The following is a 24,040-nucleotide window of genomic DNA, read 5'->3' on the forward strand; positions in this document are numbered from 1 at the left end:
GATTCAATATCGATTATTTTGGATATACTGTATATCAGATACAGTACATGCCAAATTTTCAAGGAAAAAAAATCTCTCAACTAATGCTGTAAAATATGCATGAGAGTCAGTTGGTACTACATTACTATAATATTGAAGATTAAAATTGACTGATTTGTTAAAATCACACTTAATGAAGTTTTTTAAATAATACAAATTACAAGTACATAATAATATTTCTACTTCAATTCGTTTTTTTAAAAAATATAAACACATTGAAGAACAGTAAAATTTATAATGAATATGTTATATGGTGCATATATTTAGCAAAATGCCCCTCTCTACAGTTTATTTTTCTATCTGACTAATGAGTTTATGTTCACCAAATATGTTTTTCTGAGGTAAATGTGACATTACATGACATTGTTTACAAGCCGTTATATTGACGTCTTTGCGTGGCTGAAACACTGATTGAGTGATTACATGAGACAGGATACAGATTGTAAAGTTGTACCCTTTCTTTTAACTTACCTTCAGATGTTTAGTCATGTTTATTTTGTGCTGAAACTGGTATTAATGTGGAGATGATCAGTTCACGTGCGCCTCGCGCTGCCGCGTCTGTTGAACTGAGGCGCTACAGCGATCTGTCACTTCACATTAAACAGCGCCAAAACGGCATTTATTGTTTGAATTCTGCAATACAATGGACAGAATTTGAAATCTGAGACTTAGTTTCATATTAAAAGTACCAAAGCACAATGATTATTGTGATATATTGGATGGGAAGTGCCCTTCAATGTTCCACCCATTAACTGAAAACAGGCTAAACTAATCGATTCTTGGGATTTAAGAATCGATATTGTTCCGTAAAAATGAGAATCGATTAATATCGAGATATCAATATTTTTTACCCAGCCCTAAGACGAGTGCATTTTGATTCTGCTTAACAATTCCTGCGTTCGTATTTTGTGATTTAAAACGATTTACGTGCAGGAACGGAAAGAACTTGCGCCCTGCTTGCGTGCAGAGCACACGTCTGAAGCGCGAGCAGAGAGAACAGAGAACAGCGCTCCCAATCTGTGTCCGTTCTTGAACCGTTCCGTGCATTTCCACTGCAGAAAAGGTTGTTCAGAGCCGGAACTGACTTCTTTCATGTTTATCGACCAGTATGCAGAAAACTACGTCAGTATATCATCATAAACACTAGGGCTGGGTTTTGACACAAATTTCACAATTCGATTTGATTTTCATTCACAAGCTTGCGATTTGATTCGATTACCAATTCGATTAGATTTGATTCAATATCGATTATTTTGGATATACTGTATATCAGATACAGTACATGCCAAATTTTCAAGGAAAAAAAATCTCTCAACTAATGCTGTAAAATATGCATGAGAGTCAGTTGGTACTACATTACTATAATATTGAAGATTAAAATTGACTGATTTGTTAAAATCACACTTAATGAAGTTTTTTAAATAATACAAATTACAAGTACATAATAATATTTCTACTTCAATTCGTTTTTTTAAAAAATATAAACACATTGAAGAACAGTAAAATTTATAATGAATATGTTATATGGTGCATATATTTAGCAAAATGCCCCTCTCTACAGTTTATTTTTCTATCTGACTAATGAGTTTATGTTCACCAAATATGTTTTTCTGAGGTAAATGTGACATTACATGACATTGTTTACAAGCCGTTATATTGACGTCTTTGCGTGGCTGAAACACTGATTGAGTGATTACATGAGACAGGATACAGATTGTAAAGTTGTACCCTTTCTTTTAACTTACCTTCAGATGTTTAGTCATGTTTATTTTGTGCTGAAACTGGTATTAATGTGGAGATGATCAGTTCACGTGCGCCTCGCGCTGCCGCGTCTGTTGAACTGAGGCGCTACAGCGATCTGTCACTTCACATTAAACAGCGCCAAAACGGCATTTATTGTTTGAATTCTGCAATACAATGGACAGAATTTGAAATCTGAGACTTAGTTTCATATTAAAAGTACCAAAGCACAATGATTATTGTGATATATTGGATGGGAAGTGCCCTTCAATGTTCCACCCATTAACTGAAAACAGGCTAAACTAATCGATTCTTGGGATTTAAGAATCGATATTGTTCCGTAAAAATGAGAATCGATTAATATCGAGATATCAATATTTTTTACCCAGCCCTAATAAACACAGCCATTTTTGTCTTAAGTGAACGTAAACAGATGAGAAAGAAAACGCACATGTATGGTATTTTTAGATCTGCATGAGTTCGGTGTTAAAGAGACAGCAGCCTAATAAACGCGCTGCCTGTCATTAATGCTAATCTAGTAACAAAAGAAAATCATTCACTGACCTTGACTGAATATCTTTAATCATTTTAATTAAATATAAATTTATTAATCTATATTATATTTATGAAAAGAAAACTATGCAGTGTTTTTAAACTTTTAAATTACAGTTTCTGTTCCTGAAATTAGGTTGTTTTATTTATTTATGCTATTGCTAATTTATGTGTTTTTTTCCCTGTTTTATTACTGTCTGTTTACTTGTCTTTAACACTTTAATATTTGAAATTTATATCTAGTTGTTTTTGCTGTGGTATTTGTTTTAAAAGCATCGGCAAAAGTTCCTCTTGTAAGTGATCTGTAGGCTGCTGGTTTTTGCTCATATTATTCAGCTGCAACAGAATGCTTGCAAAAAGACAGAATAAATGTTTGACATCTAAATGTTTGACATCATTTTTTTATATTGGACTTTTTATCTTATTGGAATCAAAACTAGGAATCGATAAGAATCGGGATTGATAAAATTCAAACAATACCCAACCCTAATCAATATTCATCTATACATGCGAGTTTGTAAGTGCATAATTTAAGTTCATCTTGGTCTATGACAACAGTCACACACACACACAAAAAAAAAACCTAGTTCCCTGCAGGTGTATACTAACCTCCCAAACGCTTCTTCTCATGCCGAGCTTGTTCTTCTCTGTTGAGCACATGGAAAGCACGAGGTGGACCATTAGGAAAGAGAGGGGGAAACTTCTCGGACTCCAGTTGCTGCTGAATGCGATGAAACTCACTTCTACTCGCAGGCACGGAAAAAGAAAAACTATATTAACATTTCATAATAGTCACGTTTATAAACAACTTTTTACTTTTCATTTACTTTCAGTGTCAATGACAATCATTCTAACATGCTGACTTGGAGCTCATGAAACATTTTTTATTATTACCACAGTTGAAAACAGCTGTGCTGCTTAATATTTGTGTAAACCATGACAAATGTTAGATTCTTTGAATAGAAAGTTCAAAAGAACAGCATTTATTTGAACAACATTTATTGCTGTAATGTTATAAATGACTTTACTGTGACTTTTGATCAATTTAATGCATCCATGCTGAATAAAAATGTTATTTAAAAAGTAACATCTTCTCAAAGATGCAAGATATTCAAATCACTCACTGATCTCTCCTCTCCACTGCCAAGTCATTCTGCGCTGACAGTTTGCACCAGGTTTATTAAAATCACAGGCGGCACAGGTCGCCTCATCCACCATGGCAGAGGGCTAGAAGAAAAACAGATGGAGAGAAAGAGATAATTTGCCTTATTTGATTCATAAACATCTAAACGAGACAAACTAGAATTTGTCTAATTATAATTAAATCAACACCTTTACAACCTATCCAAGATGAGAACTGTACTGTACCTGTAGTCTGTTGGTAAGGATGATGTTGGGGTACATGGCCCCCACATCCAGATGGTAAATAAGAGGACACTCGATTCTATTGGGCACTTCCTTTAGAGAGATAAGCTTCCTCTTGATTTCATCACACACCTAAAACAGGTAAAAATCACATGAAAACTGTAGAATAACTTGGAAACATATACGCATGCTAATGATAATTTATAAAATAGGAATCATGTCTTGAGTGTCCAAAGGCACAAAATGTCATACTGAACATTAAACACATGACACCGACTGACCTCATTAAAGTTGGTGACCTGCTCAAGGGGAATCTTCTCCTCTTCTTCAATTGCATGACGGAGAGTACGCTCCACCCTCTGAATCAAGAAGTCAAATGCTGCTGGATTCTGTCAGAACAAGAATCATTATTAATAATTGTGTAGATACAGCACAAATAAACAGCTCAATGCTGTGTGCTTTGGTTAAAGATGAAGTCCTAGTTACCATTTTAAAGCGGCACGGGATATCACTACGAAACACACCAGACTCTAGAGCCTCGACGTGGCCGCCAACATAAGTCTCAGAGTCAAGTACATGACCATCATCTGTGAGTTTGTTAAAGACCTGCTCCTGCTTGTTTGGGAAGACAATGTTGGCATGGAAGGCCTGAACCATCAGCAAGGCCTCGCACAGGGTACCGGAGCCTTTCCGCAAAACCTGTTTAAACATTTGTGTGTTGACGCACATAAAGAAACACCATGATGTTACAATTACATCTACAGTTTTGATTCATCTCAGTGTAGTAACAATCAAAATAGAAGATTTAGTGACTACAGACCTCATCGGGTTCCATAGGAATTATGGTGCAGAGGGCAAAAATGAAGGGATGAACATATTTCATGTAAAGGTAGTATGTGGCCACAGCGTCAGACACTGAATAGGTGGCCAGAGTCTGAAAAACAACAATACAGCACATCAAGCAAAAGTGAGCACTGTATTGAATATTTAATAAAGGAATGAAATATACATATATATAAAAAAAAAACAATAAGAATGAATGAATGAAGTGCAAATTGACAAAATCATTAGCCAATCAGAACATATTTAATGTTTAATATAAAGCTATAGTAAGAAAGATTTTAGACCAATGAGATTCTATTATTGAACGCACAATACATTAAAAATGATAACTGACCAGCTAAATGTCCTTCTGCAACTGTTGCTGGTAAGGACACAAACTTATATTAACATAGTATGGACTGTGTGTCACATCATGCCCAGTTAGGAAATGGTGTTACACATTAAGAACAGTGTTGAAATTAATTCATTTTGCCTGATAGCTTTCTAAAATTCATAAATCTCTGAAATACAGTATGTTGATTACATGTTTATGGTGTAAGCGAACAGTCATTCATATTAGTAAGTGTGAAAGTTGGGAGCTGGAGATAAAAGGAAGGGCACCTGTGGTTCTTCAGTAGCCATACGACACATCTCCTCTGGGTCCAGCTCTACAGGGTCATAGCCTAACTTAGCTTTCGCTGCAGCCTTGAGGTTATGACTTCCTACTGGCAGGTAACTGTCTCTCTTTACCCACCTTAATAAAGAGAGAGAGAGAGAGAGAGAGAGAGAGAGAGAGAGAGAGAGAGAGAAAGACACTGTATAATATACTAATATAAAGTCATGCATATTAGTGCTGTGTTCGATACATCAATACGACGATGTATTGTCACAGAGATTTGACGATACGAGTATCGATACAGCTGTCCCTGTATCGATATTGTGGCAAGTGTGCAGCAGTGGACCGTGCTTAATTTGAATACAAGAACAACGTTTAAAATTGAGCAGAAAAGTGCGAGGTTTCTAAAAAAATAATTAATAGAGCATAATATATAGGCTATAACAAGCGTTAATCTGGCCGCAGAGGAACACAACTGGGTTGTCTGATATAAAGAGACGTAATCCCCGAAACAGAGCTTCCCACTTGTGCAATACGGAAATATCTGCTAAATGTGTTACCTATCTTGGTCAACCTGGCAACCATACACGTACTCTCTCTCCGCTGTGGATAAATGTGCTTGCTTTCTGAAAACACCGGTTTTAGTTTTCGCTTGCAGTTTAGCGATCTCCACCTCAATATTCTATTCTCAGAAAAGTGTAATTCATCAAGTGTTCATTTATATGAGAGAGAGAGAGAGAGAGAGAGAGAGAGAGAGAGAGTCATGCCGAGCTTGTTCTTCTCTGTTGAGCACATGGAAAGCACGAGGTGGACCATTAGGAAAGAGAGGGGGAAACTTCTCGGACTCCAGTTGCTGCTGAATGCGATGAAACTCACTTCTACTCGCAGGCACGGAAAAAGAAAAACTATATTAACATTTCATAATAGTCACGTTTATAAACAACTTTTTACTTTTCATTTACTTTCAGTGTCAATGACAATCATTCTAACATGCTGACTTGGAGCTCATGAAACATTTTTTATTATTACCACAGTTGAAAACAGCTGTGCTGCTTAATATTTGTGTAAACCATGACAAATGTTAGATTCTTTGAATAGAAAGTTCAAAAGAACAGCATTTATTTGAACAACATTTATTGCTGTAATGTTATAAATGACTTTACTGTGACTTTTGATCAATTTAATGCATCCATGCTGAATAAAAATGTTATTTAAAAAGTAACATCTTCTCAAAGATGCAAGATATTCAAATCACTCACTGATCTCTCCTCTCCACTGCCAAGTCATTCTGCGCTGACAGTTTGCACCAGGTTTATTAAAATCACAGGCGGCACAGGTCGCCTCATCCACCATGGCAGAGGGCTAGAAGAAAAACAGATGGAGAGAAAGAGATAATTTGCCTTATTTGATTCATAAACATCTAAACGAGACAAACTAGAATTTGTCTAATTATAATTAAATCAACACCTTTACAACCTATCCAAGATGAGAACTGTACTGTACCTGTAGTCTGTTGGTAAGGATGATGTTGGGGTACATGGCCCCCACATCCAGATGGTAAATAAGAGGACACTCGATTCTATTGGGCACTTCCTTTAGAGAGATAAGCTTCCTCTTGATTTCATCACACACCTAAAACAGGTAAAAATCACATGAAAACTGTAGAATAACTTGGAAACATATACGCATGCTAATGATAATTTATAAAATAGGAATCATGTCTTGAGTGTCCAAAGGCACAAAATGTCATACTGAACATTAAACACATGACACCGACTGACCTCATTAAAGTTGGTGACCTGCTCAAGGGGAATCTTCTCCTCTTCTTCAATTGCATGACGGAGAGTACGCTCCACCCTCTGAATCAAGAAGTCAAATGCTGCTGGATTCTGTCAGAACAAGAATCATTATTAATAATTGTGTAGATACAGCACAAATAAACAGCTCAATGCTGTGTGCTTTGGTTAAAGATGAAGTCCTAGTTACCATTTTAAAGCGGCACGGGATATCACTACGAAACACACCAGACTCTAGAGCCTCGACGTGGCCGCCAACATAAGTCTCAGAGTCAAGTACATGACCATCATCTGTGAGTTTGTTAAAGACCTGCTCCTGCTTGTTTGGGAAGACAATGTTGGCATGGAAGGCCTGAACCATCAGCAAGGCCTCGCACAGGGTACCGGAGCCTTTCCGCAAAACCTGTTTAAACATTTGTGTGTTGACGCACATAAAGAAACACCATGATGTTACAATTACATCTACAGTTTTGATTCATCTCAGTGTAGTAACAATCAAAATAGAAGATTTAGTGACTACAGACCTCATCGGGTTCCATAGGAATTATAGTGCAGAGGGCAAAAATGAAGGGATGAACATATTTCATGTAAAGGTAGTATGTGGCCACAGCGTCAGACACTGAATAGGTGGCCAGAGTCTAAAAAAAAATACAGCACAAAAAGCAAAAGTAAGCACTGTTTTGAATATTTAATAAAATAATAAAATAAATAAAAAACTAGAAATAAATAAAAGATAAATAAAAAAAGTAAAAAGTGAATGATGCACAAACTAATAATAATCACAGCAAATATAAAAGCATATTAAATGTTTTTATAATGCAGCTATGTTAAGCAGGATTTTATACCAATGAGATTGGTTGGCTACACAATACATTGAAAATGATAACTGATGAGCTAAATGTCTTATTGCAGCTGTTACGGTGTAAGTGAACAGTCATTCGTGTAAATGAGTGAGTGTTGGGAGCTGGAGCGTAAAGGAAGAGCACCTGTGATTCTTCAGTAGCCATACGGCACATCTCCTCTGGGTCCAGCTCTACAGGGTCATAGCCTAACTTAGCTTTTGCTGCAGCCTTGAGGTTATGACTTCCTACAGGCAGGTAACTGTCTCTCTTCACCCACCTGAATAAAGAGAGAGAGACACACGGTATATTTACTAATATAAAGTCATACATAAGTGACCCTGGACCACAAAACCAGTCATAAGTAGCACAGGTATATTTGTAGCAATAGTCAAATTCTTATTCCAAAAATCATTAGGATATTAAGTAAAGATCATGTTCCATTAAGATATTTTGTAAATTTCCAACCATAAATATATTAAAACTTAATTTTTTATTAGTAATATGCATGGCTAAGAACTTCATATGGACAGCTTTAAAAGCGATTTTCTCAATATTTAGTTTTTTTCTGCACCCTCAGATTGCAGATTTTCAAATAGTTGTTTCTCTGATATTTATTCAGCTTTCAGATCGCTATTTTGAAAAATGTACACTTATGACTGGTTTTGTGGTCCATGGTCACATATACGAAACGTAAGTAAAGAGTGGGTAATTTTCATTCAGTCCCCTTTAAGAAAACATTTCAGCTGCTCTCACCTGAGGCAGTCCATGTGAATAGCCTGGCTGGCTTTATATTCCCCCTGATTGTCCTTCTGGAAGCCGATCTCCCGATGCATACTTAAGCCAAGCTGGGTCGCTCTGGTTTCTACAAATGGCCTGAGGACACAAAGACACAAATCAACCATGAGCACATGCTATTGGAAAAACACGTGTGAAGAAAACACCACTAGTCAACACAAGTAAATGCCATATAATTACATAAAACATTATATGTAAAAACTATAGTATGAGATAGTTTAACACAAATCATGTCCCACCAGTCAAAGAAATCTCCATTGTAAGTGACAAAAATGTTCGGCTTGGTCTCATGGATGTGTTCAAACCATCTCTGAATAAGAGAGGCCTGCAAGCAGACAGAAATGGTCAGAAATATGGAAGGCTCATTTACAAACTACAGAAAATGGGTTAAACAACTTGACAATACCAACTATTTAATTGTGGCACTCAGTAACAGTCTCGTAAACAATGCACATCATATACTGTTAATTTTTACCTCATCAGGTTCATTAAATACAGTGAAGGGGCCCTCATATTCAGGTTTTGGGGTGAACTCAAAGTCCTCAATGTCTTCAGAGACTATTTCTCTGTTTGTGATGAGGAAGCCCTGTGGAAAAAAAAAAAAGGTACACAAAAATACATTAAAACCATGCCAAGTATTAATCCCATCAAAGAGGCCAACAAACTAAATTTAACCACAGCATGGATAAAACAGCTATGCAATAAGAATGACTGACATTTCAGAAAGGTAATTGCGCAAAAGACATTACCTGCCCATCTATCATGTATGATAGCATCATAATCTGGTCTGTTTCAGCATCAGGAAACTTCAGTGGGAGTTTAGTGGTCTCAATATCAAAAGCCAACACTACAGGATCCTTAGACAGGCAGAGAACAATTACAGCAATGATTCAGTGATTCATGCATAAAGCTGAACGACATTATCAAAACAATCTTGATAACCAGAGACAGTCTAAAACAAAAATCTTTGGCATCTACAGTCAAGACAAGGTTTGTTAAGATTCTTACAGGTCTTTCCACAAGATCATCCCTGCGCACAATCTCAGGAGGATAGGCACTTCCTCTGTACCGCACATTGTACCAGTGAGCCTGTCAGAAAAAAAGAGCGCAAATCAAGGTCTCATTTGAATATTAAACATACCTGATAATTAGTCATGTAGCTTCTATGGCCCTCTGTTGTTTCTTTACCACATGAATCTTCAGGTCAATAGAAACGCGGACATGATAAGGCACGTCATATTCCCGCATGTCTACGATGTTGTCAAGCTGCTCAGTAATTTTCTTCCAAGTGCCATCCTCATCCTCTGTCACTACGCTCCCACCAACCAAAGCACTTTAACACAGTGTTAGAATAAGTGCCTTATTCTATTTACAGGACCAAATAACAATGGTGAATAGTGTCAAGTGCATTAAATGAGAAAGTCTTGTCTTTTAAACTGTTCTTCAAGTTTAACTTATTTTCAAAATCTCTGTTGCCAAAGTGTGAATACCTGGATAACATGCTGGTATAGGCATCATTGGACTTCTCTCTCTCTCTGTTCTTGCGGACAGCAGGTGAGATCTCCCTTTTCACTTTAACAAGGTCATCCACCGTGTTAAAAGAGAGTTTGATGTAATTCCTCTTCAGGCCCACCAGGTGATTAGGCTTTAAAAGACACACAGCAATCAAATGATTGACATTATAAAGCAGAAATGCCACCACTTTTTACTACAAAGGGGTCATGGGCCGAATGTTGCATTACATTCAACAGCATTATATTAATATGTAAAAATGAAACTTTGGCATACACTCCAGTGGAATTATTTGTTTCTTCTATTTTTTCACCTCTTGGTGATATGACATGGCAGAACAAATCAAAGATCATCATGGGTCAACTTTGGCCAACTAGCCCTGGTTTGGGCTTCTCTCGGTTGTACAGTAAAAACAGAGAGGATCAATAAATTAACAAAATTACAGGTAAGCACTGATTAAGAGATTATGGTTCATACAGAACTCATATTTTGACAAATCAATCAGGCAAGCAAGTCAGCAGAATTGTTTACCTAATGCAGTGTTTCCAAACCACTGTCGCGGTACACTAGTGCCGTGGACAATTATCAAAATCTTCCTATCTCTGTTCTATTTCGTTATTATTATTTAAAATCAGTGCTATTGGTCATCGTTGTCTGTTTGTGGGTTCTACAAATATTTAACCAATGAAAAGCATTCAAAAGGGCTTGTGACTAAACCTCGTAACTCCATTGGATCCTCAAATTGTCAGTCAAACCTCATAACTCCCCCCCGCCTCCATTCAGAATGAAGTGCCGGGACACACAGTTTGAAGACGACGTCTACTTCTTGGGTAAATAAAGAACTGATGTTTGAATAAGTATGGGGTTTTCTTTACCCAAGAAACACTATCGATAAAGGCTAATGTTTTTGTGTGTTTGAAGAGCAGAGAAGAGTCTTAGCATTTGCCGTCTAGTTGTAGCCAATATACTTTTGTAAGTTTTAAATATCATGCATAGCATTTCACCTTTTATATCATGAGATTCTGGCCAAATTTATTAAACAACAAGAAAAACTGAACGTTCATAATTACAATAAACTATACAACCGGTACATTAATGAAAACGTAATTTATTGCCTCAGATGAAGCCGTTCTAATGACGGACAAAATACATACCTCCGTCATTTGCTCATCAAAAACCTTGTTAACTCCATTTGAGCATGATTTTCAGAAAGTGTTAAGTGAAAGTGTCTGATCATATACAGTATAAAGCCAAAATATCAACTCTGACGAAGCATTGTTTAATTATTGGGAAAAAAAACCTTTCCCCCTTTCTATCTTTTTTTTTTTTTTTAAGTGCTTAGTGGTGTGCTGTGGGATTTACTTATCAAAACTTATCAAAATTTGGGAAAAAAAAGGTTGGGAAACACTGACCTAATGTATGACAGAACTTTACTCACCAGATCTAAGTCTTCCTTTGGGACAACTTCAAGCTTTGCCACTTTTCCCAGGAACTTCTTTGACAGGAAGGAGATAACCTCTCTTTCACAGTTCTTTAAAAAACACAAAAAGTGTATTATTCAATCCATCCAACCCAAAGTGTTTTCATTCAGTGCAAAAGCTTTAAACTCACCTTTTTAGTGGCTATGTAGAAATACGGCTTATAGGGAAGAGCAATCTGTGAGGGACACATACACAAAAAGCTGAAACTTACAACATCAGGACCTATGTCAACATAAGATATTCTTTATCCAGCTCTATGTCAATGTGATTCAGGATAAAATACACTACCGTTCAAAAGTTTGGAAGTCAATAACTTTATACAAAAAAAAAAATTTATACTTTCATTTAGCAAGGATGCATAAAATTGATCAAAACTCAAAAGTGACGTAAAGACATTTATAAAGTTACAAAAGAATTCTATTTCAAATAAATGCTGTTCTTTTGAACTTTTCTATTCATCAAAAAAGCCCTCATGGTTTCCACAAAAATATTAAGCAGCACAAGATTTTTCAACATTGATAATAATACAAAATGTTTCTTGTGCAGCAAATCAGCATATTAGAATGATTTCTGAAGGATCACGTGTTACTGAAGACTGGAATAATGATGCTGAAAATTTCACAATATTACTGCGTTTAGTGTATTTTTGATCAAATAAATGCAGACTTGGTGAGCATAAGAGACATCTTTCAAAAACATAAAAAATCTTCCAGATCCCAAACTTTTGTAATTTTACAACATGGAGTAACTTTTAGTATTTGGTTTGGAATAAATAAATATTCATATTTGCGAAATGCTGTATGAATATGACACCTTGAATCGGTTTCCATCCTCCTGTATGAAGTAATAGTCCACAGCACTGATCATCCGCTTGTCATCATCCAGAATCTCAGTCTGAGAAGAAATAAATTGTTTAATGTTTAAAGGCCTTCATAATATTTGGCTAGATTATCAGAAAGCAAAGTTTACTGCCAATCTAAATCCTGTGTTGACTGTCTGACATTCATTCTTACCGGGTGTATGTTGATCAGCCATCCCGTTTTCTCCCCAGGTTCCTTCATCCGTTCGAAGCCAAAGCGCTCGTCCATCCCATCAGTGAACTGACTGCGCTCCAGCCGCTTGACGGCGGACAAAGCTGATGCATCATCCCTAAAAAGCAACAGAAAACTTACTGCAACAAGATTCAACAGCCATTTTGACAACTGTAAAAACTGCTAAATATTTTCTTGAATTCTTGCATAATCATGTTACATTCAGTTTTTATGACTTCATATTAATTGACATTGCATGAATTTGTAATAAAAATCAAATTGTAATACACAAATTATTACTGTTAACTAAACTGCTAAAAAAAACTTTTTTTTGTTTATTGTAATAAAGCTGAAAAATAAAATATAAATATTAGATGAAAAACTTTAAATTAAACGTTTTTAAGTTAAAGTTTAGGTTGAAGTACTAAAATTACTAACTGAAATAAAACTAAAACTGACTAAAAAAATGTATTAAAACTACATAGATAAAAAAAAAAGGTAATCATAAAAATGACAAAAGCACATACCAAAATTAATTTTTATTAAACTGGAAATATACTAATATATATTAATAAAAACTATAATAGTACATAGCTACTTCTAAAATAACAACATTAGGACAATTTCACTGCAAAAAAAAAAAGCTATGACAAACAATTTCGACCATTTATCTGGCTATAATATACATATAAGGTTACAATTATACAGTGCTTAATAATAAGGATATTATGAATTCATAAATAAACATTTAAGTAAGTATAAGTGTAAGTAAGTTGTTGTTTTTTAGCATGTGTTTGGCAGTGCTATTTTTTAGGATTACTGATAAACTACTTTCATTTGATTTGTATTATTTGTATTTGTTATTTATTTTAATTTTACTTACATTATGTCAGAATTTATTATGTCTGTATAGGTCTTTTAGGTTTTTAGTTTGATTTCATTTGAGTTATTTTAATACTTCAACAAACTAAATGGAAATGAAATTATATATTGAATTTATAAATGTGTATGTACATATACAGTATATATGTATGTGTGCGTGGTTATACATACACATATGTAGTTGTTGTTTTTTTGGTGTTTGGCTTAGTGTTATGTTAGAATCATTATTATACTCATACCTTTTGTTCTTTAATATTTGGAATTGTTTTTAGCTTTATTTTTTGGTTTTCATTTAAATGTTAAGTTTTGAAATTTTGTTGTATGCATTTGTCATTTTTATTTAATCTCTTTATTTTTAACATGTGTATAGGTGGTATTTATAAAGTTTTAGCTTTGGATCTGTTTTTAGTTGTTTTAATACTACAATTGATTGCTTCTGTTGTCCTCATTTGTAAATCGCTTTGGATAAAAGCGTCTAATAAATGACTATATAAATATTCTAAGATCCTAAAATCTTTGTTAAAGAAATATGTTTATTTGTCAACAACCCAAACACTGTCTGCTCTTCCAAACTGTAGCACATATGGACCTTACTTGATAACCAAGAAATATCAAAGTCATTAATTCATTTGCTTTTACAGTAAATTAACATTAAACTACATAGGCTGAAATATGTCAACATTATGAACTTACTGCTGGTTGTCCTGATCTCCACCACCTCGGTCTGCTTTATATCGCCCACTGTTTTGTAAAACCATAGCTGACAAGAATCTGCAAGATTCAAATCAGTCCCTAAATAGAGAACTAGTCAGTTAACAGCTTTACTGTACACTACTCGACGGGTCCCCTGTTCACACACTTTCAACGCAAGTTAATATTAGACTTGCTGCTCGACAACGATGAAACATCATATCTCCTTATACATTTCCATACAATTCGCGTTGTTACTGATACATAGAATGCTACTGTAAATATATATATATATATATTTCCGTTGCTCACACTGTGCCTCCACCATAGAAACTTGGCGCGTTTTGTGTTGTTGTTGCCGCGAGCTCCAGTCACCTTCCCGCTTCGCTCCCGCCCCTCAAAACGTCAACCAATGAAAATGCAACCTCACGCGTACGTCATCACGTATGCTCTACGTTTCCTTAATTTTATTTTTATTTGAGCACATCTAATTAAAAAAACTACGCGTTGGTAATAAAACGAAATTGTGATAGATAAAAATATGTGTAATTCACTTTTTGTGTTTTTATGTTGTTCATGACGTCTAGTGGGCTCTCCTCCATTCAAAGCAAGCCGCGAGTCTGCGCATGTCAGGTAACGTTAAATTAATCTCGTCTCCTCAGTCCTCACTCGACGCTTAGATCAGAAAAGCTGGAAGAGATGCTAATCTTATTTATATATATATTTCATAATATTATTTCTTTCTATCGACGCGTTGAAGTTTGATAGTTCTCGTTCTTTTTATATTACCATTTCTATTAAACTTTTAGAGGATTACAAGCCGTGGCATATGACCATATACAGTTATAGCTAAGTAAACAATCATCATCTTTTGGGCAATAGGATTCAGATGAACCAGAAACGAATCAAACAGCTTGGAAAAAATTAGTTTTTTTTTGTTCTAAACTTGGTCCTTCGGCTGGACTCAACCTTGTTAGTTGTGAACTGGATGCCATGGTTTCCTGAAGCCATGTCTTGTAAATCCAAAGTTGCTCCCAGTGTTGATTTTGACCACAGCTGCTCTGACAGTGTTGAGTATTTGACACTCAACTTCGGGCCTTTTGAGACCGTCCACCGCTGGAGGAGGCTGCCTCCATGTGATGAGTTTGTGGGTGCAAGGTACACTGTGTATTTATTCATTTACAACAGTTGTTCTCCATCTTTTAGCTAGATGATTTCAATAGTAAAAGCTGAGTTTTGTTTCTTGCAGGCGTAGCAAACACACTGTTGTGGCATACAGAGATGCCATCTACGTCTTTGGAGGAGACAATGGGTGAGTATTTGTTTCCCCTTACTTTTCTTACACTAAAACGCACAGAAGGATCTCATATGTGATTATTTCTTCCAGCAAGAACATGCTTAATGACTTGTTGCGGTTTGACGTGAAGGACTGCTCATGGTGTCGGTGAGTGTTGTATGATAGTCGCAAGGTTAAAATGTGCTTAAACATGTTTTATGTAGCCTCTTATATCGATTTATGTCATTAAATAGGGCATTTACTACTGGCACCCCACCAGCGCCAAGATACCACCACTCTGCTGTTGTGTATGGAAGCAGCATGTTTGTGTTTGGTAGGTTTTCAGTGTGCCTTTCAATGTCGTGTTTTTCTTTCCTGTGTGTGTGTAATGTTTTTCTGCTTGTATTTTAGGTGGCTACACTGGAGACATCTATTCAAACTCTAACTTGAAAAACAAAAATGATCTATTTGAGTACAAGTTTGCCACCGGGCAGTGGACAGAATGGAAGGTGGAGGGACGGTAAACCATATTGATTCTCAGAATTGTGTTATAGCCTGTCTGACACACAATCTTGTTTTTAATGCTTTTTTTGTATTTTATGTTCCAGTCTGGTTGCCAGATCAGCTCATGGAGCGACGGTCTATAATGACAAACTGTGGATTTTTGCTGGATATGATGGAAATGCCAGGCAAGTGTATTATTCCTATCTTTACACAGCTTTGAAAGGCAAATATAAATATGTTGTAACATTAACAAATCTATTTCAGCATAAAACTAAGGGATTTTTTTGAAATGTTATTCTATGAACCCTTTTTTGTTTTTTTAACAGGCTAAATGACATGTGGACCATAAGTCTTCAGGATCGTGAGCAGGCATACTGGGAAGAGGTGACTTATGTTTGCATAAGTTTCATCCAAAAACAGGATTGTCTAATTATTACACCAATTTTCACATGCATGAATGATTCTGAAGACATTATTTTATGCCTAACCCTGATATCAATCGTGGAATTATGCCCAGTAACAGAAGAAAATGCAGACAAGACCCAGATGTTTTCTGCTAAATCTGTAGGTGTCAGCATCCAAACAGCAACAGAAAAGGACAGATTTTGTAAAGTTATTTGACATTAACTGCATTATTTGAACATTTCTTAAAAACTATCCATGATGGAAAGTTTTTGACATTTTTGAACTCTGTATAGGGCTGTGCAATATATCGAAATTATCGAAATATCGCAAATGTACATATCGCAATATGCATATCGCTACAGCTTGCAATATTTGGGGCCATGAACAAAAGACAAAGAGAAAATCACTCACTGCTCTTACCTAAATAGCTTTTATAGGTTAAATAAGAATCAGTGCATATTGAATTCAAAGAGTAAATACTAAGCAGTGTTTTATTTTTCCTTTTTATTATTCAGTTCCTAAACTCATGTTAAAATGATTACACTAATGTTAAAATTACATTTTTATGTAATGCTTGATTAAAACACATACTGTTCACTTTCAGAATTTATTGTTGGGGTGCTTTCTTATTAGAATCAGAATGAGCTTTATTCACCACTTAAGTGTGCGCAAACCCAAGGAATTTGTTGTGGTTTTACAGGAACTCTTGATACATACATACATACAAATAACCATATATATGACACGATAGTTATAGAAATTCACAGAACTGACTCGGCAACAGCTGAGTAAAAACTGTTTCATCTGAGCATGTGGCACTTTAAGCATTATCGTATCGCATTATTTAATGAGGTATTGAATATCACATTATTCTTCAATATCGCACAGACCTAACTCCGTGTAATCAAATTAGGTAATATTATGCCTTTTTTTACAAATCAACATTTAAAATTTTTTTTTCAAGATGCAGCCCTGTTACTTTTACGTAAGGGTTTGTGTTCACCTTAAAAGGGACCTAGTATGCCAAAATCACTTTAATAAGCTGTTTGAACAGTTGTGTGGCCGCAGTGTGTAAAAACAACCAGCCTAGAATGGTACAAATCCACCCACTCATTTTTTATAATCCCAATAAATCATTAACAGTCTCTCAGAACATACACAATAACTGTTTCATCTGAGCATGTGGCACTTTAAGCATTATCGTATCGCATTATTTAATGAGGTATTGAATATCACATTATTCTTCAATATCGCACAGACCTAACTCCGTGTAATCAAATTAGGTAATATTATGCCTTTTTTTACAAATCAACATTTAAAATTTTTTTTTCAAGATGCAGCCCTGTTACTTTTACGTAAGGGTTTGTGTTCACCTTAAAAGGGACCTAGTATGCCAAAATCACTTTAATAAGCTGTTTGAACAGTTGTGTGGCCGCAGTGTGTAAAAACAACCAGCCTAGAATGGTACAAATCCACCCACTCATTTTTTATAATCCCAATAAATCATTAACAGTCTCTCAGAACATACACAATAACTTCATTCCCTTCCAGTGAACATATACCATGTTGGACTGTTTCTGATCTACCGTTTTCTTTGTTTCCTTTAGATTGAACAAAGTGGTGAAATCCCACCTTCCTGTTGTAACTTCCCAGTAGCTGTATGTCAGGATAAGATGTTTGTCTTCTCCCAATATGATTGTGTTTATTAAATATATATTATTTTTATAGATCGTTTTATATGTTTAACTTGCACTATTATTATTTGCATTGTTTATTTTTTAAATTCTAAATATTCTTTCATTAGAATAAGGAATGCAATTTCCTGGCCAAAATGGTTTCCGTTTGGCTAATCAGAAAGTGAACTTCTTTTTTGTAGAAGAGTAAACTGGAATGCAATGAGGAGAGTGAAGAGTCTGGCTCAGGCAGTCAGAAGGACAGCTCTGGAAGGTCCTCAAGGGGTCCTCCTTTATTGGAAGTGTCAATCAGAGAGGCAGACGCGCAACCATTTGAGGTTTTAATGCAGTTCCTGTACACTGATAAGATACAGTACCCACGTAGAGGTAAGTTACACTGAACACCTGTTTATCTTTAGATGTATGGAAGCTTCTTTCTGCCACAAAAAGGTAAAAAAACAATTGGAACTTCTTATTTCACAATTTTGACTTTTATATGTTTAGATTTCACAATTTGGACTTTTCAGAGTTGCAAAATACAAAATTCATAATTGCAAGATATAAGCTAGCAATTATGAGAGTCATGAGATATAAACTCACAACTGTGAGAAAAGTTTTCAATTCCATTTTTTTTTTTTTTAGACTGTGGCGGAAACGGGCTTCCTTAGGTCTTCTGTAGATTTGCTTAAAGGGGTCATATGATGCTGCTAAAAAGAACATTATTTGGTGTAATGAAATGTATTTATGTGGTTTAAGGTTCAAAAAACACATTATTTTCCACATACTGTACATACACTCAAAAAAGAGAAAGGAAAAATTTTAATGGCATCATATGACCCCTTTAATAAAAGGCACAGAGAGTGTCTCAGGGCACTATTTTAATTCTTCCTGTCTCTCAACAGGTCATGTCCAGGATGTGCTGTTGATCATGGACGTTTATAAACTCGCTCTGAGTTTTAAACTGTCCAGACTGGAGCAGCTCTGTGTGCAGTACATTGAGGCATCGGTCGATCTGCAGAATGTCCTGAGTGTGTGTGAAAACGCAAACAAACTTCAGCTGGACCAGCTCAAGGTAAAGCTGAAGTAACACACACTTGATCACAGAAAACGTCCTTGTCAGAAAGTCAGATTCTCTTCTGTATCTCTATTTATTTCCACCCCCAGGAACACTGCCTGAACTTTGTGGTGAAGGAGAGTCACTTCAACCAGGTGATCATGACCAAAGAGTTTGAGCACCTGTCCACTCCGCTAATCGTGGAGATAGTGAGACGCAAACAGCAGCCTCCTCCCAGAGTCTATTCGGATCAGCCGGTGGATATAGGTAATAATAACCACATTGTCTTTTTGTCCTTTCTCTTGTTCACTCAAGCTTTCAGGACAGATCCAAAATAGGGGATATAACTCCAAAAAATATTTTGTTTCAGGCACGTCTCTGGTACAGGACATGAAGGCTTGTCTAGAGGGGGCGGGCCATGAGTTCTGTGACATCATCCTTTTGCTAGATGGTCATCCGCGCCCTGCACATAAGGCCATACTTGCTCCACCCCCAGGAACACTGCCTGAACTTTGTGGTGAAGGAGAGTCACTTCAACCAGGTGATCATGACCAAAGAGTTTGAGCACTTGTCCACTCCGCTAATCGTGGAGATAGTGAGACGCAAACAGCAGCCTCCTCCCAGAGTCTATTCGGATCAGCCGGTGGATATAGGTAATAATAACCACATTGTCTTTTTGTCCTTTCTCTGTAAGCACTCAAGCTTTCAGGACAGATCCAAAATAGGGGATATAGCTCCAAAAAATATTTTGTTTCAGGCACGTCTCTGGTACAGGACATGAAGGCTTGTCTGGAGGGGGCGGGCCATGAGTTCTGTGACATCATCCTTTTGCTAGATGGTCATCCACGCCCTGCACATAAGGCCATACTTGCTGCTCGCTCCAGGTAATGACGATAGTCACCAGGGCCTCGACAAAGAATCGCTTTGCATTTAAAGTATTAAAGGGATAGTTCATCCAAAAATGAGGTTCAACCAAACAGTTAGCAGTAGCTATTGACTTCCACAGTATTTTCTTTTTTCCATACTATATTTTTAAGTTTAATGAATCCGGTAAATCATGGTACAGTAGTATAGTACATGTTAATGTTTTGAATTGGTTTAGATTTTTATATTTTCCAAGTTTAGTCATTTTGTTGTCTGATTTTTGTAAGTTTTATATAATTTTTTATTTTCAGTTTTAGATTAGTTACAGTTTAAGTTTTAGTAATTTTAGTACTTCAGTTTAAACTGAATGAAAATGAGAAATTTTGCCTTGACCGCTTATACTGAAATATTTAGTACAAGTGAAAAGGATTTTTATTTTATTTACATTTTTAACTTCGACTATGAATAATTTACTAGTTGATTGCTGCCTCAATTCTTTGACAGTTATTTTGAGGCCATGTTCCGCTCCTTCATGCCAGAGGACGGGCAGGTGAACATTTCAATAGGTGAGATGGTTCCTAGTACACAGGCCTTTGAGTCCATGCTGCGCTACATTTATTATGGGGACGTCAACATGCCTCCAGAGGACTCCCTGTATCCTTTTTACTGCTTCATGTGCCCCAATTTTGTATTGTATGCAATTCGACAAAGAATCGTTTTGCATTTAAAGTATTAAAGGGATAGTTCATCCAAAAATGAGGTTCAACCAAACAGTTAGCAGTAGCTATTGACTTCCGCAGTATTTTCTTTTTTCCATACTATATTTTTAAGTTTAATGAATCAGGTAAATCATGGTATAGTATTATAGTACATGTTAATGTTTTGAATTGGGTTAGATTTTTATATTTTCCAAGTTTAGTCATTTTGTTGTCTGATTTTTGTAAGTTTTATATAATTTTTTATTTTCAGTTTTAGATTAGTTACAGTTTAAGTTTTAGTAATTTTAGTACTTCAGTTTAAACTGAATGAAAATTAGAAATTTTGCCTTGACCGCTTATACTGAAATATTTAGTACAAGTGAAAAGGATTTTTATTTTATTTACATTTTTAACTTCGACTATGAATAATTTACTAGTTGATTGCTGCTTCAATTCTTTGACAGTTATTTTGAGGCCATGTTCCGCTCCTTCATGCCAGAGGACGGGCAGGTGAACATTTCAATAGGTGAGATGGTTCCTAGTACACAGGCCTTTGAGTCCATGCTGCGCTACATTTATTATGGGGACGTCAACATGCCTCCAGAGGACTCCCTGTATCCTTTTTACTGCTTCATGTGCCCCAATTTTGTATTGTATGCAATCTTTATTTCTGGTTGCATGCACAATACGTTGTATTGCTATTAATATCGTTGTATTACTATTAATATCTCACATTTGAACAAATGTCACATCAAATATTTGGACAAAACTCATCCCACATGCAAGAGACATGATCGGTGCCTCAAATAGTGTAGCTGTTAAGGAGAGGTGTGCTGTTACTTTACGATCAGCAATTTTTCTTTGGGGGATGATAAAACAGATGGAAGAAATCCATAGTTTTAAATGGAAGTGACCTGAGCTTTATCAATTTTTAAATTATTTTTATGTCCTTAACTAGCGCACAGATACCTGTTTGCAGCACCTTATTACTACGGTTTCTCCAACAACAGACTTCAGGCCTACTGCAAGCAAAATCTGGAGATGAACGTAACTGTAGAAAATGTCTTGCAGGTACTTGCTCACATTCCATCTCTTGCTCACCAATGGATCCTCTGTAGTGAATGGGTGCCGTTAGAATGAGAGTCCAAAAAGCTTAAAAAAACAAAACAATCCACAAGTAATCTGCACGACTCCAGTCCATCAATTAATGTCTTGTGAAGCCAAAAGCTGTGTGTTTGTAAGAAACAAATCCATCATTACAGTCATTTAACTTTTTAACTGCTTTCTCCAGTGAAAAACGTCTTTAATCTGAATCAGGAGCGAAATATACACAGATTTGTGTTGTTAACTAGTATAAACAGTCCTGAACGATTCAAATATGTTGGTAGAATTTGTAGATGGACAACAGGAGATGGATTTTTTTGCTTTTTTACTGATGGAAGGGATATTATGGATTATGTCCATCATATATTAAATGCTGTTCTTTTTAACTTTCTGTTCATCAAAGAATCCTGTATCAGGGTTTCCACAAAAATATTAAGCAAAACTGTTTTCAACTTTGATGATAAGAAATGTTTCTTGAGCAGCAAATCATCATATTAGAATGATTTTTGAAGGATCATGTGACACTGAAGACTGGAGTAATGATGCAAAAAATTCAGCAATGTAATAAATTACATTTTAAAATGCATAAAAATGTAAAACATCTATTTTAAATTGCAACCATATTTCACAAAATAACTTTACTGTATTTTTGATTAAAAAAAAACAATGCAACCTTGGTTGGCATAAGAGACTTCTTTCAAACTACACAGAGGAAGTTGGCATTCACTGCAAAGCCTTCGAGTCTTTTTTAGCCCTTCCACTAGACACTTTAGCTTCACGGGTTCTCATGTGCATTTCCATCGCGACGGGATTCCTCGGTGTGGCGGCTGCTTTTTTCGGACTCCAAGGTGTTGAGATTGGTGCCGGGCGGGAGAGGATGAAGAGGACGCTGCTCATCCTCGGTGGAGTGTTTATCGTTGTGTCGGGGATCACGACCCTTGCACCTGTTTCGCTAATGGCGTACATAATGGTAGTGAAGTTCTGGGATGAGAATCTTCCGGATGTGATGCCCAGGTGGGAGTATGGAGAGGCCATGTTTTCTGCCTGGTTTGCTGGACTTCTTTTAGTTGTTGGAGGGGCTTTTCTTTTTGTTGCTGTTTGCATGGGCGATCATGAAGCAAAGCTGCGAAGTAAAATTCTCGCTCTCAATCAAGAACAACGCCCGAGAACTCAGCATTACAGAAAGACGGAAATCATATAGCTTAGATTTCATCTGAAGGCTGGAAATATTCACTCGGCTTTACTAAACAATCATGCCAGACTTATCATGAAATATCGAATTTGTTTTAATCAGCGTTGCAATTGCATCAGAGGAGTTACTTGCATGGCGATTTTTCATATTTATTCATCCCCTTGAGAGCTAAATTATACTTTTAGTAATGCTTCAGTTCTTTTACATAAGAATCAATCTCTGCAGACTTGAGAGATTTGTGAGCTGTCATCCTAAAGAATACTAAAACTCTCAAAATCATTTTTGTAAGGGTTGCACGGGGTGGCAGCAGATTTATTTGCACTGTTGATGCATTGGACCAAAAACTAAATTAATGTTATGCATGATTTGGAAGCATTTGGACAGAATTATTCACATTTTCTGAAGCTGTCAGGAGACTTTCTAAGCCCTCTTTGGAAAAGAAATCAGTAGCATATTGGTATAGATTTAAAAACATTTAAACTAGTATAGTAAGAAATATATACAGTATAAATATATATATATATATATATATTATTTTATTTGTTTTTAGTTTAGTTTAGTTTTCTTTTCTTTTCTTTGTGTGTGCATTATTTGACACTTTTTAACAGTACGTTTTATCAATGGTAGCATTTGCCAATTATGGTTAATGCTGTAATGCAAGTTTTTCAAATTGAGAATATAATTTGTATATATTATTTTATTTGTTTTTAGTTTAGTTTAGTTTTCTTTTCTTTGTGTGTGCATTATTTGACACTTTTTAACAGTACGTTTTATCAATGGTAGCATTTGCCAATTATGGTTAATGCTGTAATGCAAGTTTTTCAAATTGAGAATATAATTTGTGTCTGAATAAATTTGTAATTAGTTTTTGGGATCTGTATTCTGTGCATAATCATAAAACTGAAAACATTTTAATTGTAAAAGATTTGTTCTTAGAGATAATTCACCCAGAAATTACAATTCTGTCATTCCATCTTCTTATGTTTTTCTATTATGTTCCACAGAAAAAAGAAAGTTTTAAGTTTCAGAGCGACGTGAGGATGAATATCCCTAAGCATAATGAAGTCAGTTATTGACTGAATATGTTTGTTGAATTATTGTTAAATC

At 35.7% G+C, this 24,040-nt stretch overlaps 2 protein-coding genes across 2 annotated transcripts in view; one reads left to right on the forward strand and one right to left on the reverse strand.

Annotated features, from left to right (window-relative positions):
- Positions 1-14,491, reverse strand: part of LOC107599157 (DNA polymerase epsilon catalytic subunit A-like) — a 36,514-nt gene extending 22,023 nt beyond the window's left edge. Inside the window, 19 exon segments of the mRNA XM_016290671.1 lie at positions 2,941-3,087; positions 3,456-3,558; positions 3,700-3,828; positions 3,978-4,085; positions 4,183-4,395; positions 4,517-4,630; positions 5,140-5,272; positions 8,526-8,645; positions 8,807-8,892; positions 9,043-9,153; positions 9,317-9,424; positions 9,576-9,656; positions 9,756-9,900; positions 10,058-10,212; positions 11,518-11,610; positions 11,691-11,735; positions 12,374-12,454; positions 12,574-12,709; positions 14,167-14,491. Coding sequence (XP_016146157.1) covers positions 2,941-3,087; positions 3,456-3,558; positions 3,700-3,828; positions 3,978-4,085; positions 4,183-4,395; positions 4,517-4,630; positions 5,140-5,272; positions 8,526-8,645; positions 8,807-8,892; positions 9,043-9,153; positions 9,317-9,424; positions 9,576-9,656; positions 9,756-9,900; positions 10,058-10,212; positions 11,518-11,610; positions 11,691-11,735; positions 12,374-12,454; positions 12,574-12,709; positions 14,167-14,231 — 2,173 coding nt within the window. The 5' untranslated portion in view covers positions 14,232-14,491.
- Positions 14,492-14,821: 330 nt separating this feature from the next.
- Positions 14,822-22,942, forward strand: LOC107599158 (leucine-zipper-like transcriptional regulator 1). Its single transcript, XM_016290672.1, has 15 exons — positions 14,822-15,321; positions 15,413-15,475; positions 15,551-15,607; positions 15,694-15,773; positions 15,851-15,959; positions 16,048-16,128; positions 16,270-16,327; positions 17,956-18,048; positions 18,225-18,408; positions 18,924-19,093; positions 19,186-19,342; positions 19,833-19,959; positions 20,444-20,593; positions 21,603-21,714; positions 22,430-22,942. Exons 1-15 carry the CDS (start codon positions 15,152-15,154, stop codon positions 22,940-22,942), a joined length of 2,124 nt encoding a protein of 707 aa, XP_016146158.1. The 5' UTR covers positions 14,822-15,151.
- The last annotated feature ends 1,098 nt before the right edge of the window (positions 22,943-24,040 follow it).

This window comes from Sinocyclocheilus grahami, unplaced genomic scaffold (genome assembly GCF_001515645.1).
Source record: "Sinocyclocheilus grahami isolate Dianchi unplaced genomic scaffold, SAMN03320097.WGS_v1.1 scaffold261.1, whole genome shotgun sequence".
Classification (NCBI taxonomy): domain Eukaryota; kingdom Metazoa; phylum Chordata; class Actinopteri; order Cypriniformes; family Cyprinidae; genus Sinocyclocheilus; species Sinocyclocheilus grahami.